The 15,327-nt window shown below is 44.2% G+C and overlaps 1 protein-coding gene across 1 annotated transcript in view; it reads right to left on the bottom strand.

The window, feature by feature from the left end:
• Positions 1 to 15,327, bottom strand: part of RAD51B (RAD51 paralog B) — a 2,869,137-nt gene that overhangs the window by 1,987,933 nt on the left and 865,877 nt on the right. Inside the window, exon 4 of the mRNA XM_085627892.1 lies at positions 4,229 to 4,345. Coding sequence (XP_085484018.1) covers positions 4,229 to 4,345 — 117 coding nt within the window. The remainder of the gene's footprint in view (positions 1 to 4,228; positions 4,346 to 15,327) is intronic.

Here is a 15,327-nt window from a genome sequence, read left to right as displayed (position 1 = left end):
TCTGATTTAGCAATTCTAACTATGATGTTGTCGTATTCATAAGCTGAGGCAAGGCGGTCACCCCTTTGCTTACGTTTGTCCAGAATTATGGAATTCACTGCCTCCTGTGAAAGGCACAGTGCTACATGTGCAAAGCCTCTCTGATCTAGCAAATCGAACTATGCTGTTGTCGTAGTCATAAGCTGAGGCAAGGCGGTCACTCCTTTGTTTACGTTGGTCCAGAATTATGGAATTCACAGCCTTCCATACTTCGGCTTGGCAATTCTTTTGAAAAGTTATTTTAAACTCCTGAAGACGTGGCTTTATCAATTACTACCTCTTGGTCTCGTCTGTTAATGTTTTAGTGCTGGGAAGTCCCCTGGGGTAGCCATGTGCTTCACAAATATGAATAAAATACAAATGTCAACAGATCCTAACTCTGCTAAAGATCCTGCATAAAAAAAGTCCGAAATATATAGGAATTTCAATATCAGCTTATAAAAAAGAATTAAATATGTGGTCATCACTTTAAATTAAAATATAAAAATGTGTACTTTGGCAAATTCATTGAGTCTTCATGCGTAACAAAAAGTGACTAATATCATGCTCGAGACATCCTGGATCAAATTATACAATGGATTGATAAAGTTCTTGGTAGGCATTCCTATATTTCATATTAGCTAATTTTTCTGGTCATGCTATTCTGGCTATTTACAGCAAGGTGCTCACTTTGACTAAATGTTTGTAATTTGTTTTTTTTATTATTGTCTTATGTGTACCCAGTAATTTGTAAAGCTGTCCCTATGCAATAAAGCCAGATTTATTCCTCACAATAGGCAATTTCTTCTGCACAAACCCAAATTCAAGCAGCCAAATTAAATCAAATTAAAGATCCCCAAAACCTGGAAGATAAACCCAAGCTGTTATACACAAGAAAACAAGCTGGCGTACACAAGAAAACAAGCTGGCGTACACAAAAACACGAGCTGGTGTACACAAAAACACGAGCTGGCATGCACAAAAACATGAGTTGGCATACACAAGAACATAGGCTGGCATTCTCAAGAGCCCCAACTGACAGTGCCATTTCTTTTCAGAAAACCTACATACAGAATCTGCATTGGGAAGCTACATAATATTGCCCCTCCATTCAGTATCTTTTAAGAATTTGAGCTGGAGTAAGGGTAGTTTTCTACAACAAATTACTGAAAACACATTTAGTACATTCAGATTACTCATTAGCCTTCTTCCTCAGATCTGCACACAATTTTCTGACCTCATATTCAAGATTCTTGATGAAGATTGGTTCTTTTATTTTTAAGCTAACTCCAGACCTCAGCTAAGACACTTCTGCTTTGTGGCTACAGATGTACCATATCCAGATCCATGCAGATGCCTGTATTCTCACCACCACTGGGATAGTTACATTTATTTTCCCCCATGGCTCCCACAAACATAAAAGGAGGGCTCTGTGAATTTTTTATTTGGTGAATGTAATCTTGCAGAAATTCTAATTTTGGGGTTTTGCTTATTTCACCTAATTTAATGTATTCATTTCTTACGCCTGTGCTATTGATGGCATTTTACTTGAGGGAGACTTGGTAGTAGCAGAAAATTTATTGCTGAAATTGTGACCCTGGACGTGTGTACTGGTCACATATGCTGCACTAGGAACGCCCACCGCGTCTTTAACAATTGGATGCACTATTCATTGAGGTCATATCTCAAGCAGATCAATGCCTAAGTAAAATTGTCTAATAATCTTAGGGGCTTATTTACAAGCGCCGCCGGTGCATCACTTTTTATGTGATAAAAAGTGACGCACCAGAGGCACAAGGGGCTTGTAAATAGGCCCCTTAAATTTTATGGGGGCCAACAAGTATCCTTGCAAGAAAATATGCAATTTCGTCCACCCTCACTAAAAATATACCCTTTTTAAAGATAAGAATTTCATGCTGCTGAGAGTTTGCCTCAAAATGCTCACAGTTTTTTTTGATCGTTCATTTTGATTGAAATAATTCATCCATTTTAGAAAAGAAGGCAGGGCCAACAGAAGCATTTTGTGATTGCCTGCTGGAGTGTGGTACTAGAATGTTGTTGTCAGACTTCATGATTTATATTTGGTCTAAAATATATCACGCCTTTGGTGTTAATAATGAAAAATCTAGACTTACAGAAATTACTGATGCTTACATTGGTGCTTTGATGGGTGACAGTACAGTGTGCACCATTACTGATCACGCTTACATTGGACCTGTTGATGGATGACAGTGCAGTGTGCACCATTACTGATGACCCTTACATTGGTGCTTTGATGGTTTACAGTGCAGTGCGCACCATTACTGATGACCCTTACATTGGTGCTTTGATGGTTTACAGTGCAGTGCGCACCTTTACTGATGACCCTTACATTAGTGCTTTGATGGTTTACAGTGCAGTGTGCACCCTTACTGATGACCCTTACATTGGTGCTTTGATGGATGACAGTACAGTGCGCACCATTACGGATGACGTTTACATTGGTACTTTGATGGTTTACAGTACAGTGAGCACCAACACTGATGACACTTACATTGATGCTTCGATGGGTAACAGTACAGTGCGCACCAATACTGATCACGCTTACATTGATGCTTCGATGGGTGACAGTACAGTGCGCACCAATACTGATCACGCTTACATTGATGCTTCGATGGGGGACGGTACAGTGCGCACCATACCGCATGACATATGTCAAAATGTTCCTTGTAGACAACAGTACAGTGTGTACTATTATTAATGACCCTTACATTGGTGCTTTTGATGGGTGACAGTGCAGTGCGCACAATTACAAATGAAATGTATATGGGTTTTCCTGGTAGGTGATACTAGTGTTCACCATAACTAATAGCACTTACATGGGCTTTCCCTGCAGGTGGCGCTACAGTGTGCTTTATTATTGATCACGCATACAGTGGTAATTTTGATGAGCGGCAGTACCGTGCGCAGCATTATTCACATATGCATGGGTATTCCTGGTAGGTGGTACTACAGTGTTCCCCATAGCTAATGGCACATGCATAGGTTTTCCCTGTAGGTGACACTACAGTGTCAATGACATATACAGGGGTGCTTCTGGTAGGCGACAGTACAGTGCGCACCATTAGTGACGGCCACACGTAGATGCTCTTGATAGGTGGCAGTCCAGTGTGCAAATTTATTTAACACATCTTTATAAGGTGCTCCTGGTAGGTGATAGCACTCTATGCGCCATTATTGATGGCACATACATGCAGGTGTTCTTGGTAGGTTACAGGACCGCGTGAACTATTAGTGATGACATAAATACGAGTGTTGGTCGAGCACTGTGCACTATTACTGAAAATATACACATAGACGCACCTGATGGGTCTTAGTAGGGGGCACCACTGTTGACGACACGTATATCGTTGCTACGGCTGGGGACACTACGCACAATTATAAATGGCACGTTGAATGCGTACTTTGAGTTTACACGTCTGCTCTCGTCGATGCTCTGTTTTATTCCATCAATGTTTCCCTCAACCTCTCTAGAATGCAGCAATAAAAATCCATTAATTAAAATGTGGTCTTTTCGTGCTTAAATAACAGGTCCTTCTCCTGCCCGACTGTACAGTCCTCATTATATTGACATCTGAAGGATGAAAGACAATGCCACCAATTTTGAACCGTGACCTGTAGGTTACGGCTAAGTCTGTGCTGCGGGGTCAAGTTAAACAAACATTGAAAGCGTGCGTCATCGCGATCGTTTGGAAAGCGAAAGTGATCGCGATGACGCACAGGTTTTCAAAGTGCTGCTGAAGGCCAGCGCGCGTGCACGATCGCGTGAACGCAAGCGCTAGGCCAGCCAGCAGCACTTTGAAAGCTCACACACAAAATGTCTCTCCGAGCCTGCGCATGGGCTCAGCGAGACCTAAAAAGCGCATACATACATATTCTCCATTACTTGTTAATATTTCTTGATACACTATGGTCAATTCACGCGCACGTGCATGTCTTGTTCATCTTTGTTCAGCATTAATTTGTACGGCTTCAAGTTAAATTAAATTGCAAATAATAAAAACAATGCAACTATTAACAAAATGACCTTACTTTGGGAGCTTCTGAAGAGTGCTAGAAATTCAACTTGGGCGTTTTGTGGTTGATTTCACACAGATACAGCACAAAGAACATTTATTACTAATCAAAGCACTTATGGAAGACATAAAATGACAAAAAGGTCACAGCCTACCTCTGTAAGGGTTCCACAGGCCACTCCACCACGAAGAACTTTATCCAGAGGATCAAGATTTGTGGACAAGAATGCTGAATATGGATTTGTGGCTCTTGCACTCCTCATTTCATAAGCCTAAGGAGAAAGAGAAACATTGCTGGTGTAGTCTTTCAAGTAGACACCCTTCGTGGTCTTTCACGTGGCTTTTGATGCTGTGCTGCTCTCCCCCAGCTCTAACTCAATGCTTTACTTGTTGAACCTCGAATGGACTTGGCAGTTCTTTACACTTTGGACCCCGAACAGTGTCAATCACCACTGGGGAGGGCTTGTTTTCATGGGAAGTGGCGGACTTGCTATTAAATTCTCCTAATTACGATCAACACTCATTTCAATAGAGTCAATTTCTAAAAGCTGAACAAACAAAACATTGATGGAAATGCTTGAGCCAACCTCTACCCCTTGGTAAGGCCTTGGGTTGGTACCTCCTCTGGAGATACAGGCAACCTAATTAATGATGGACATTCATCTGGGAGGTATGGCCGGTTCTTGCGAAGTGTTAGCCCAAGCAATTCCTTTAGATTTTTGGTTCAGTATTTAATCTCCTGCTGCAGGGTGGAAACGCCAGCCTCATTGACAATGCCCCATGGTGATGAATCGCCTGGAGCTGCTTGTTCTCATACTCAAAGGATTTGGCCTAACAACTCCGGACAGACTGCCACGTCTGGGAAGTACTGGTATTATTTCCACGCAATGCGTTGTTCTTCTGTATTGCCAGATACAAGTAATGTCATACAAGGATGACAACATATTCTTTGAATAAATAACCTTTATGCTACCACATTTTATAGAATTATATTTTGAAATACATTGCTTTGATGTATTTTCTTCCATCAGTTTTCCATGCACGTGGTTGCAGTTGTATACAGGTCTTTTTACTATCACATATTAATATTTGATTAGAAAAATCTCACTTTGGAGGACTTTTAGAACCTGGGATATCCTTTTACATTGCAGAACAGCGGAACCTAAGTTTCTGGCATCAACTTTAAACCACAGTTCAATGGGGCGGTGCAGTTATGTAACACCATTTGTTACAATTGCATTTGAGGAACTATTAGATGGAAAGGTTCGATTTATGTAAAGATGTCTCAGTAATCTTTAACATGCACGAGCTAGGACACCAGCTATACATTTTCAAGATGGAAGACGGCAGAAATTCCGTAAAATTATTCTATTACGGTCTAAAACTTTGATAATAAACCTAGCAAACGGGATCTGCCAATACCTTTTAAACCCGACATTCACCCCCTACAGTTCATTTTCTAAATGGGAAAAACCATTTGCGGGTAATGATTCATATAGATCCCTATTGCCAGTCACTGCAATGATAAATGGGGGTCCACGCGTAGGTTTAAGTAGATTTAAGTAACAGGACTGCACCAAGAGCATCATCTTAGTGGAAAAAAAGGCTAGCAACACTGTACTATTGCTGTGGCTTTTGCATTCCCACTTGTCAAGTTTTCCAGATTTGAATTTCAATGTATAATCCAACATTTGGACCAATCTGCCCCCGACTCTCAAAATCAAATTGAAGAGGATATATATTTTGTTTTTGTAAAGTTTTGTGCAGTTTGGACAGGCAAGGTGAAATGTATTAGGGATCTAAACATGTTTTTTTCTGTATCCGCATGAAATATCTGAAATTTACAGGCACAAACTCGTTTGACTGTTACAGGCACCAGGTAAAATTTAAGAAGCAAGCATACAGTCCCTGCTGCCTCTCTAAAGGCTCAGAAGGCTAATGCTGGGAAAAGTGACAAGCACTGGCAAAACCAATAGGTCTGGTATTGACTGCTAGCCTCTTGGCTTTTCAATCCTGGTTTTCTTTTGCAGTGTTTTTGCAAAGCGTTATTGGTGGGGGAGCTGCTGTGTGCTCACAAAGTAAAAAGTAATTGGCTAAAAGCAAAAATATATTTTTGGCCACAAAAAGCACTCATTGACATCCCAGGCAATGGCACTGAGGGGGAGGGGGCGGGGGGACTACTTTTTGTATGGATGTGCACCCTGTGAAAAATTAGAAGGTCATCACTCACAGTAAAGCTAGCCTTTGGCCGAAGGCAGCTCACCCGTTGCCCCATTTTGCATTAAAATGATTAAAATAGCCAGCTGAAAACCTCTATATGTAAGAATATCAAATGAATAATTTTAGTAAAAACTCAAAAGGTACTGGCTGACGCTAGAACTAAGCAAACACTGGCATAGCCAATATGACTATCCTCGACTCCGTCATTTACATGGCAATATACAATGCATCATAAATTTAATTAAGAATGAAAATGTATGTATTTAGGTTTCTTGTGTAATGGTGCTCACACCAGTGTTAAGTTTGCCATGTAACGGTGCGTACACCATTTTGGTAAACATATTATATTAGACACATACTTGATAAATATATAGAAAGGGTTTCAGACCAGCCTTCTGCCACTATTGACTTGAGATACTGCTAAATAAATCTTGTTTCCTCCCGCAGTACCATCTTATTCTGACGTCTTCCTATTAGCTTTAATGTGTCATTTTGCTTTTTGTGTAATGCATGAGAAACTACTTTACATCTGAACAGACTATCATCACACATTTAATTACTTTTCATCCATGGATTGTAAATCCTAAGAATTTCTTTTTGTTTTGCACGGCAGAAGAATTTTTTTTTTGTTATCGGCAGACTGAGAGATACTAGTCTCCGCACAACCCAAAGATAAAGAAAGCTGGTGCTCCTTTTATATGGAGTGTCATGAGAAACAGCAAGCTAGGACTAGGAGGGATTCAATTTTACTATACAGACGACAGATGCCATCCAAGAAGAAAAAAATTGCCCGAGACCTCAAGTTGCACAATATAGCCAATAGAGGGCCTCACAGAAGGAAACAAGGGACATGGAAAGCTGCAGCTGTGTTACACTACCAATAGAGGTCCTAAAAAAAAAAAGAACAATGGAGATGAGAAGCTTTTTACAACATGCACCTTCATTTCCCTTGGTCTATTTCATATGGTTAATTATGAACTGGGAAGCCGGCTGGGAAGCGTCCACCAACCTCAAAGGATCCTATTACGCTTTGTTCAATGCATGACCAAGCCCAGCCAGACATAGGCATAGTCTCTACAACCAACTACAGAAGGCTTTACTGGTCCAACAGGATCCATCAAGAGAGTGAAAGGTAAAGCCAAGCACAAATGAAAGCTGGTATGTGAAACAATCTCTAACCCATTGGAGCAGTGAGCTCAGCTCTCTGCGCTACCTCTGAAGGATCAAGATCATTCCAGAGGGGCAGCAAATGCCTCAGTTCCAGCACGAGCCCAGCCTAGAGGGGTCTTGACCCAACTCATAACAGCTAAAAAGAAGCTGGGACTTGCTCTGGCGGGTACTTCGAAATAGTACAAATCTGACTTTACGGTGTGAGACCCTCCCAAAATTGAGATCACTATATAAAAAAGTCACATAGGAGTTGGGAGAGGCAGACTTTCACTCATGCAAATTTCTCTCAGCCTCCAGAAGAAACGACACCAGAGAATCATGCCACAGGCCGGAGGTGCCCCCATCAATCTCGAACATCTCGGAAGCCTACTAAACTATTTATCTCAAAGAAATGTATGGGGGTCCAAAGTCATCACAGGGCTACCATGAAACTGGGCCTTCAAGCCTAGAGGCAGTATGTCCAGTAAGTCCCATCTCTTCGGGAGAGGTGGAAAAAATAATCAATACCAGTCACTAGGGACAATGCTCCGGATCGCAACAGCTTACCGCAAGCAATTTTTGAATGGAACCAATATTATTGGGTCAAACATCGTCATATACAACCATGTCCTCATTAACCAGGTAATTCCAGACAGCTGGTGGAAATCAATCTTGGCCCCAATCTATAAAGCACAGAAGACTACACTACCTCTCAAGTATTGGTTGATTACCCTAATGAACGGGGAGGCAAAATATTTTGCCAAATGTCTGCTCGCTGAGTTGACAGTCTGGTCTGAAATAGCGACATTGGTACCAGTGAACTAGACCAGTTTCATCAAAAGAACAGACACAACCACAAAAACATTCTAATGCTTGCCCTGCTAAATGACCAAGCCAGGAGCTACTCCTCAAATCTACACCTGTGGTATGTGGACTTTCTCTGTGCCTTTGAGGCGTACAGAGTAACATCTTGAGTTGGGGAATCTCTCCTCTTCTCGTGAAAGCCATTCAATTGTTTTACACCGATACCTGCACAAGGGTAAGGCTGGGCAAAGGTGCATCTGTCTCGAAAAAAATACCTATGAGCGCCCCCCCCCCCCCAATATTTAAAATAAAGCCCTGGGGCGTTGGTGGTCCCTGGGGCTCAAGGAGCCTCAGAAGGGCAGCCCTGTGTGCCCTCATCCTTTTTCTGTAAAATGACCACATGCCCCCGGGACCTGGAGTTTTTTTTTATGCACTGCAATATTCACAAAAATTTGTGAATTAAAAAAGTTGCTTTTTTTCTCCTGCCAGGGGTCCCCAAGAGCAAGGCTTGGGGATCAGTGTATATCTACCTGCACCCTATTCATTTTTTTCCACTTTTCTTGGGACTTGGCTGAAGCAGAATCCGAAGATGGCTGCCAACACTTCCTGGTTGAACTGTTGGCAGCCAATCAGAGCTCTGCAAATCTGTGCACAAGCTTGTCATTATTCGAGGTCGTAGATATACAAATTTTGATTTTTTAAAAATATCTGGCAAACTACTGCACGGATTTAAACCAAATAACAAAAATCACTATCTGTGGACCAAAAGCTAGTTTTCTGTCAAATGTGGTGCAATTCCATCCAGTGGTTTTGCCTGCAGGGCTGTCTAAAGAGTCTACAGGAATTAACATGGGAAACACTTTTTCTGACCCCCCCACTCCCCTTTTTTCATGGCCCCTGCTTGACAGATCACCATGAAACTTTCCAAATACAGCTAGAATTAGCAGCACACTTTTTTGGGAAAATTTCATGAAGATTCTTCAAACCGCGCCAAAGATCTAGGCAACTCAAAAAGTGCTTTTCCTATTGAAACATGGTCCTAAGTAACTAGAACTACCTACTGGCAACCACCAGTAGGTAATGTAGTAGTCACTCAAAGCGAAGGTATCCAATGGCTGTTGTTGGTTCGTGCATTCACATATATTTTGTACTATGGTGGGTGGGAGACTTATTTGAGTGCCATTTGAACAGACCAATGATGAGAGAGTGTTGATTGAGAGCCTCTATATATTTGTATGTATTTATAAAAACGTTTTGGAAAGTATGTGGCAAGCAAGACAGCCAAAGTGGACCTTAGTCCAAACCTAAAAAGCACACATGGCAACCTTATGTGAGCAAAAGGGTGAGATTTATCAGGTTTTAAATTCACTATTTAGCATATTGATCAAATTCAGAGAAATAAGCTAGCCTTTTGCTTTGAAATTGTTTTGCTTGCATCTTATATAAATTGCATTTTTGTGGAGAGTTTTAAATTTGAGTTGTTTTTACAAGTCTTACATCATCAGTCTGTGTCCAAAAAAAAAAGAAAGTGTAGTGGTTTATGATTGTCATAACACTGCAAGACCTGGAAACAGATAATTCTAACCCCTACCCCCACAGTCTGGCTTCCGCTGGCATGACGTGTGAACCAGACTGTAGGGCGTGGGCCTCTTTCCTGGTTCCTGTTGGTTGGGTATATTTTGAAATTCTTGCTGAGAGGCTGACTGAGCCTCTGCCTTCTAACTATGGAAAAGGACTGAATGAGCCAGGAGTTGTGGGAGGACTGGCCACTTGTCAAGTGATGCTAGATCTGTAGAGTGCACGACGACATATGAGCGACACTCAACACAAGTGCAAGGAGAGACTGGCCTCAGGGACGAAACTGGAGAGAAAGAAAATTCTGTCAAAATACCTGTTCATAAAAGGGGACAACGTCTCTTCCTCCGCTAAACGATAAGTATTTTTCACATACCGACTTTACCCTAGGTGGTTAGGTTGACCCTGATGCACAAGCTCTGTGAAAGACGGTTGCTGTTGTGGGTGGCTCTCTGTGGTAGGTAGAGAGATCCGGTACATTACAAATTGACGCAGATGTAAAGTGTGTAATATAAGGGAACCTGTAACATCCCCAATAAGGAATGTGTAATGACCTGCATGTCGTGTATCTCACATTCTGAATGCTAATGTTCTCGATTCCAGAGTGTTCACGTAGTTTGAGTGGTTATAGAACACAAGCGTGTCAGTTGCTGCTGCTGCTGTGTGGATAAGATGTTTTATCCTGTAGATGCTCAACTTCAATAAAGAAGAACCTGTAAACCTTTCCTCCGTGTTCTGACCAACTTCATTACAGAATACTTTTTTAAAAAGCCATATAGTGTCCCTGTGCTAAGGGCCAGGAATCCCAGCACAATGATGGCATGCTGAAATATACAGTTACATATCGGCTAGCAATCCTTCAATGTAATAGATCTGGGAGAGAACTACCCCAAACAAAACATAATAACCAACTGTGGAGGCAGCAAGCACTATGGGGTGTTAGAAACCCATGGCAGCCGGGCACAATTCAAGGAAAAAAAGAAAAAATAGGATTCGGGTCCTTGGGGTGGCGGGGGAGGGGAGAGATTTGGGTGGATGGGTCAGCCACTTCCCCCCGCAAACAGGGAACATTCGAAAAGGGAGGGAAAAGAACTGGGGGTCAGGAGTCATTGAGCTCAACTCGTCCACAGATGGTCATCCTTCATCAAAAACCAAGCAGTCCTAACCTCCCCGGGCATCTATACCAGCCCAGGGGATCTCCCTCAGACACTGTCAATCTTCAGAATAAGTTTTAAAAGTGAATTCATTTTATTGATCACCTTTCAAGTAGATTTATTGGTGCCCATGTCATTTGCAAAAAAAAAAAAACGTGTGTTACAGTGGATTATCAATTTACTGAAAGAAACGCGTTACTTACCTGTAACAGCAGTTATCCAGCCCCGTCATGGCAGAATGCTATTGCTGAGGAGATCCACCGTAAGATGCTCTGTTTCGTTAGAGGCATACCCATCCTCGGCCTACTGTAGGCCACAAATAGCTGTGATGACTTCCTGAAGCTCTTTGTTTTGTCTATGTAGAACTTTAGACACCTTTTGAGGTCCAGAGAGTGGAGCGTCCTTTCTGCTGCAGTGGTAGGGTTTGCAAAGAAGGAACGTAGAACCACCGGTTCATTGAGGTGAAAGTCTGAAGGCACTTTCGGTATGAACTTGGGATTTGTCCTCAGCACCACCCTGTCCTGTTTGAACTGCATGAAGGGTTCCTGAATGGATAGAGCCTGTAGCTCGCGGACTCTCCTGGCAGATGTTAGAGCGAGCAGCAGAGCCGTTTTCCATGAGATGTACTTGATGGAAGCTCGATGAATGGGCTCAAAAGGGTGCTTCATGAGTTGGTTAAGGACCAAATTGAGGTGCCACATCGGTGGGACCCGTCTAGGTCTTGGGAAGGACCTATATAGCCCCTTTAGGAACTGCTTGATAAGCCTACTGGACCAGAGAGACCGGCCTTTGTAAGTCCTGGTGAAATGTGAAATGGCCGCCAGATGCACCTTTATGGATGCATGCGCCAATCCTGACTGTGCCAAGTGTAGTAGATATGGCAATATCTGTTCGGGTGTGATATGGAGTGGTCTCAGGCCTTTCTCTAAACACCATACGCAGAATCGTTTCCATTTGAGAGAGTAGGTTTTGTTGGTACTGTCCGCACTCGCTTTTGCCAGCACGTCCCTGCATTCCTGCGGGATGTTTAAATGAGAGAACTCTCTGTGCTCAGGAGCCAGGCCGATAACCTGAGCGATTGCAGGTTTGGGTATTGCACCTGCCCGTTGGACATTGTCAGCAGGTTCGGGTGCTGTTTCAGACGCATCGGTGTCCTGATGGAGAGGTGATGAAGATCCGAGAACCAGTGTTGCCTCGGCCAGAACGGGGCAATTAGGATCAGAGTACAGGGTTCCGCCTTCATCTTCCTGAGGACCCTGGAAATCATCGGAAACGGCGGAAAAGCGTACGCAAATACGCTGAACCAACCTATGGAAAAGGCTTTTCCGAGTGACCTTGGTTGGGGATGCCAACTTGCGTAGTTTGGGCATTTGGCGTTCTCATTGGTGGCAAACAGGTCGATTCCTGGGACTCCCCATTCTGAGAATATCTGAGCCAGCGTATTCTCATCGAGCTCCCATTCGTGGGAGAGGGATTTCTGTCTGCTTAGGGCGTCTGCAATGGTGTTGTCCTTTCCCGGGACATAGTCCGCCCTGAGAGTGATCCCATGGAGAACAAGCCAGTTCCAGATCCTTTGCGATTCGCGTGATAGAGTGAGCGAACGCGTTCCTCGCTGTTTGTTGAGATAGTGCATCGTCGTGGTGTTGTCCGTTCTGACGAGCACCTGGGAGTTCTGGATGCGTGGTAAAAAGGCTTGCAGCGCCAGATACACAGCCCTCAATTCCAGAAGATTGATATGGAGACGCTGCTCCTGATCGGTCCATTTGCCGCTTACTTGGAGGTCCTGTAGGACGGCTCCCCATCCTTCCAGAGATGCATCGGTGGTGATCACCAGCGGTGCTGCTGGAAGCAGGAATGGCAGTCCTATAGACAAATTCCTGTGATCTCTCCACCATTCCAGGCTCTTGGACATTTGCGGTGTTATCCTCACAATGTCTTCGAACGAACCTGTACTCTGAGTCCATTCGTTCGTGAGGGCTTCTTGCAATGGACGCATCCGAAGTCTGCAGTGAGGGATGAGGAGTATACAAGAAGACATCATTCCTAGGAGTGATTTGTAGGTTCGAACTCTTAGGGACTTCCTTGATGCCACAGCCGTGGCCAGAGATATTATCTTGTTTTTCCTTTCCTCTAAAGGAAATGCCCTTGCGCATTCCGTGTTCAAGGTCGCCCCGAGGAAGGTGATGCTTATTGTTGGAGACATATAGGATTTCTGGTGATTGAGAGTCAATCCTAGATGTTGAAAAAGATTGGTGCAGGCGTTGGAGGATTCGGTCGCGCCTGCAGCTGAAGGTGCCTTTACCAGCCAGTCGTCGAGGTAGGGGAAGACTTGGTGACCCATTTGACGCAGGAAAGCTGCCACAGGTGAAAGGCACTTGGTGAAAATCCGCGGAGCGGATTTGAGGCCAAACGGTAGGACCTTGAATTGGTAGTGCTGTCCTGCCACCTCGAAACGTAGAAACTTTCTGTGCCCCCTGAGAATCGGGATGTGATAGTAGGCATCCTGAAGATCCAAAGAGGTCATGAAATCTCCTTTTTCTAGAATGCCTAGTATTTCTTGGATCGTCACTGTTAGATCTGGGGGTCTCTAGTTGGCAGGGTAGGTACCACTGTCCAAGTAGGGACCCTTGCTTCTAGTCAGGGAAAGGGGGATACACTGTTAAGATAACCCCTGCTCACCCTCTAGGTAGCTTGGCCTGAGCAGTCTAGGCTATCAAAGGCAATGTGTAAAGTATTTGTACCAACACTCACAGTAACACAGTGAAAACACCACAGATTTACTCCACACCAGTTTTAGAAAAATAATGTATCTTTACTAAAAACTTCACAAGACCAAATACTACAGACAAACCAACATATACTTCAAAAGGTTACTTTAAAGATAGTTCAAGAGTTTGCAGAAAGTACTCCAGGATGTCAAAATCAGTGTCCTGCACAGTGCGACTCTCAATGCACAAAATGCGACACTCTCGTGCCCAACAGTACCTGTAGTTGCGATAAGGTTCCCAAAAGCTATAACAAGGAAGATGGCAAAGGCGATGCGATGCTCCTGAGATCCTGGGGAGGCTTTGCAGCAGCCCTGCTTCACGCAGCAGAGGTGGATGCGCCGGCTCCGATCTGTAGGGGGAGGATGCGATACCTTTGGCTTTCGTTGCGTAGGTTTCTTAGGGGGAAGCTTCACGCACAGGTTCGATGCGACACTCTTCGATGTGGTACGATGCGTGGCGCAGCGTTGCCTTCCGGCGCCGCAACTCTCGATGCGCCACGGAACGGGACTCTGCGTCGACGCACGCAGCGATTGGAGACTTTTCACGCACCGGCAGTGGTGCGGCCCACAAACTGGTTCTGCGACAACCCTCGCAATGGCAGGAAGCTTCACGCTTCGGGACGATGCTCGACGCACTCGGCGATGCGGAGACCCTGCGTGTTGCGATGGTGCCGCGATGAAATTTTCCACGCACTCTTGTCTTGCGACACGCAATCGGATGATGCGTTGGGTACCAGTCACTCTTGTTCACGCTTCTGCTTTCCAGCTCCCAAACACAGCAAAACGACCTCCTGAGGCCCCAAGACTGGGCAAGCACTCCAAGGCAGGTCAGAACTCCTTCAGCAGAGTTCCAGGGGAGCTGGTGGTGAAGTCCTTTTGTTCCTGGGACTTCTTAACAGGGAGCCAGCTCTTCTCAGGCCCTTGGAGATCAGAATCAAAAGAAGGGGACACAGCAAAGTCCTTCCCCTCTCCTTGGCAGCAAAGCAAAACAGCAAGCAGGCAGTCTTCTCCTCTTCAGTTCTTTTCAGCTTTCTCCTTGGCAGAGGTTTCTTCTTAGTTCCAAAGTGATCTAAAGTTTTAGGTGTCTGGGGTCCTCTTCTTATACCCCTCCAAGTCTTTGTCTCTCTTTGTTCCAGTGGGGGGATTCCCCTGCTCAAACCGGTTCCTGGGTGTGCTCTGCTCTGGAGCACCTGGTTCCTTTCAGAGTGAGGGGCAGGGTCGTTAGACGCTCAGCAGGAGGTGGAGCCTTCTTTGTGCCAGCAGAGGCAGAGTCCTCAGCCTGGCCAGCAGGGGGTGGAGCCAGCTTTGTGTTTGTCAGGGGCAGCCCTATTCAGACCCAGGGACTACTCCTCCCACCCATCTAAAGCAGATCTCCCTATTCACCCTGCTGCTGACTCATCCAGGCTCCTGGAGCCACCTAGCACATCACCTGACACCAGTCAGCCAACCAGCACACAGGCACACAGGAAGGTTAAACCGGAGAATAGCTACTTTCTAAAAAGTGCTATTCTCACACAGTGAATTTAAAAAACCATCTTGCTAAAAAGATGTATAATTAAATTCTGAACACAGAGATACCAAACTT

Source organism: Triturus cristatus, chromosome 9 (assembly GCF_964204655.1).
Source record: "Triturus cristatus chromosome 9, aTriCri1.1, whole genome shotgun sequence".
NCBI lineage: Eukaryota > Metazoa > Chordata > Amphibia > Caudata > Salamandridae > Triturus > Triturus cristatus.
Note: the sequence above shows the minus strand (reverse complement) of the source record. Positions and strands in the feature narration are given on the sequence as shown.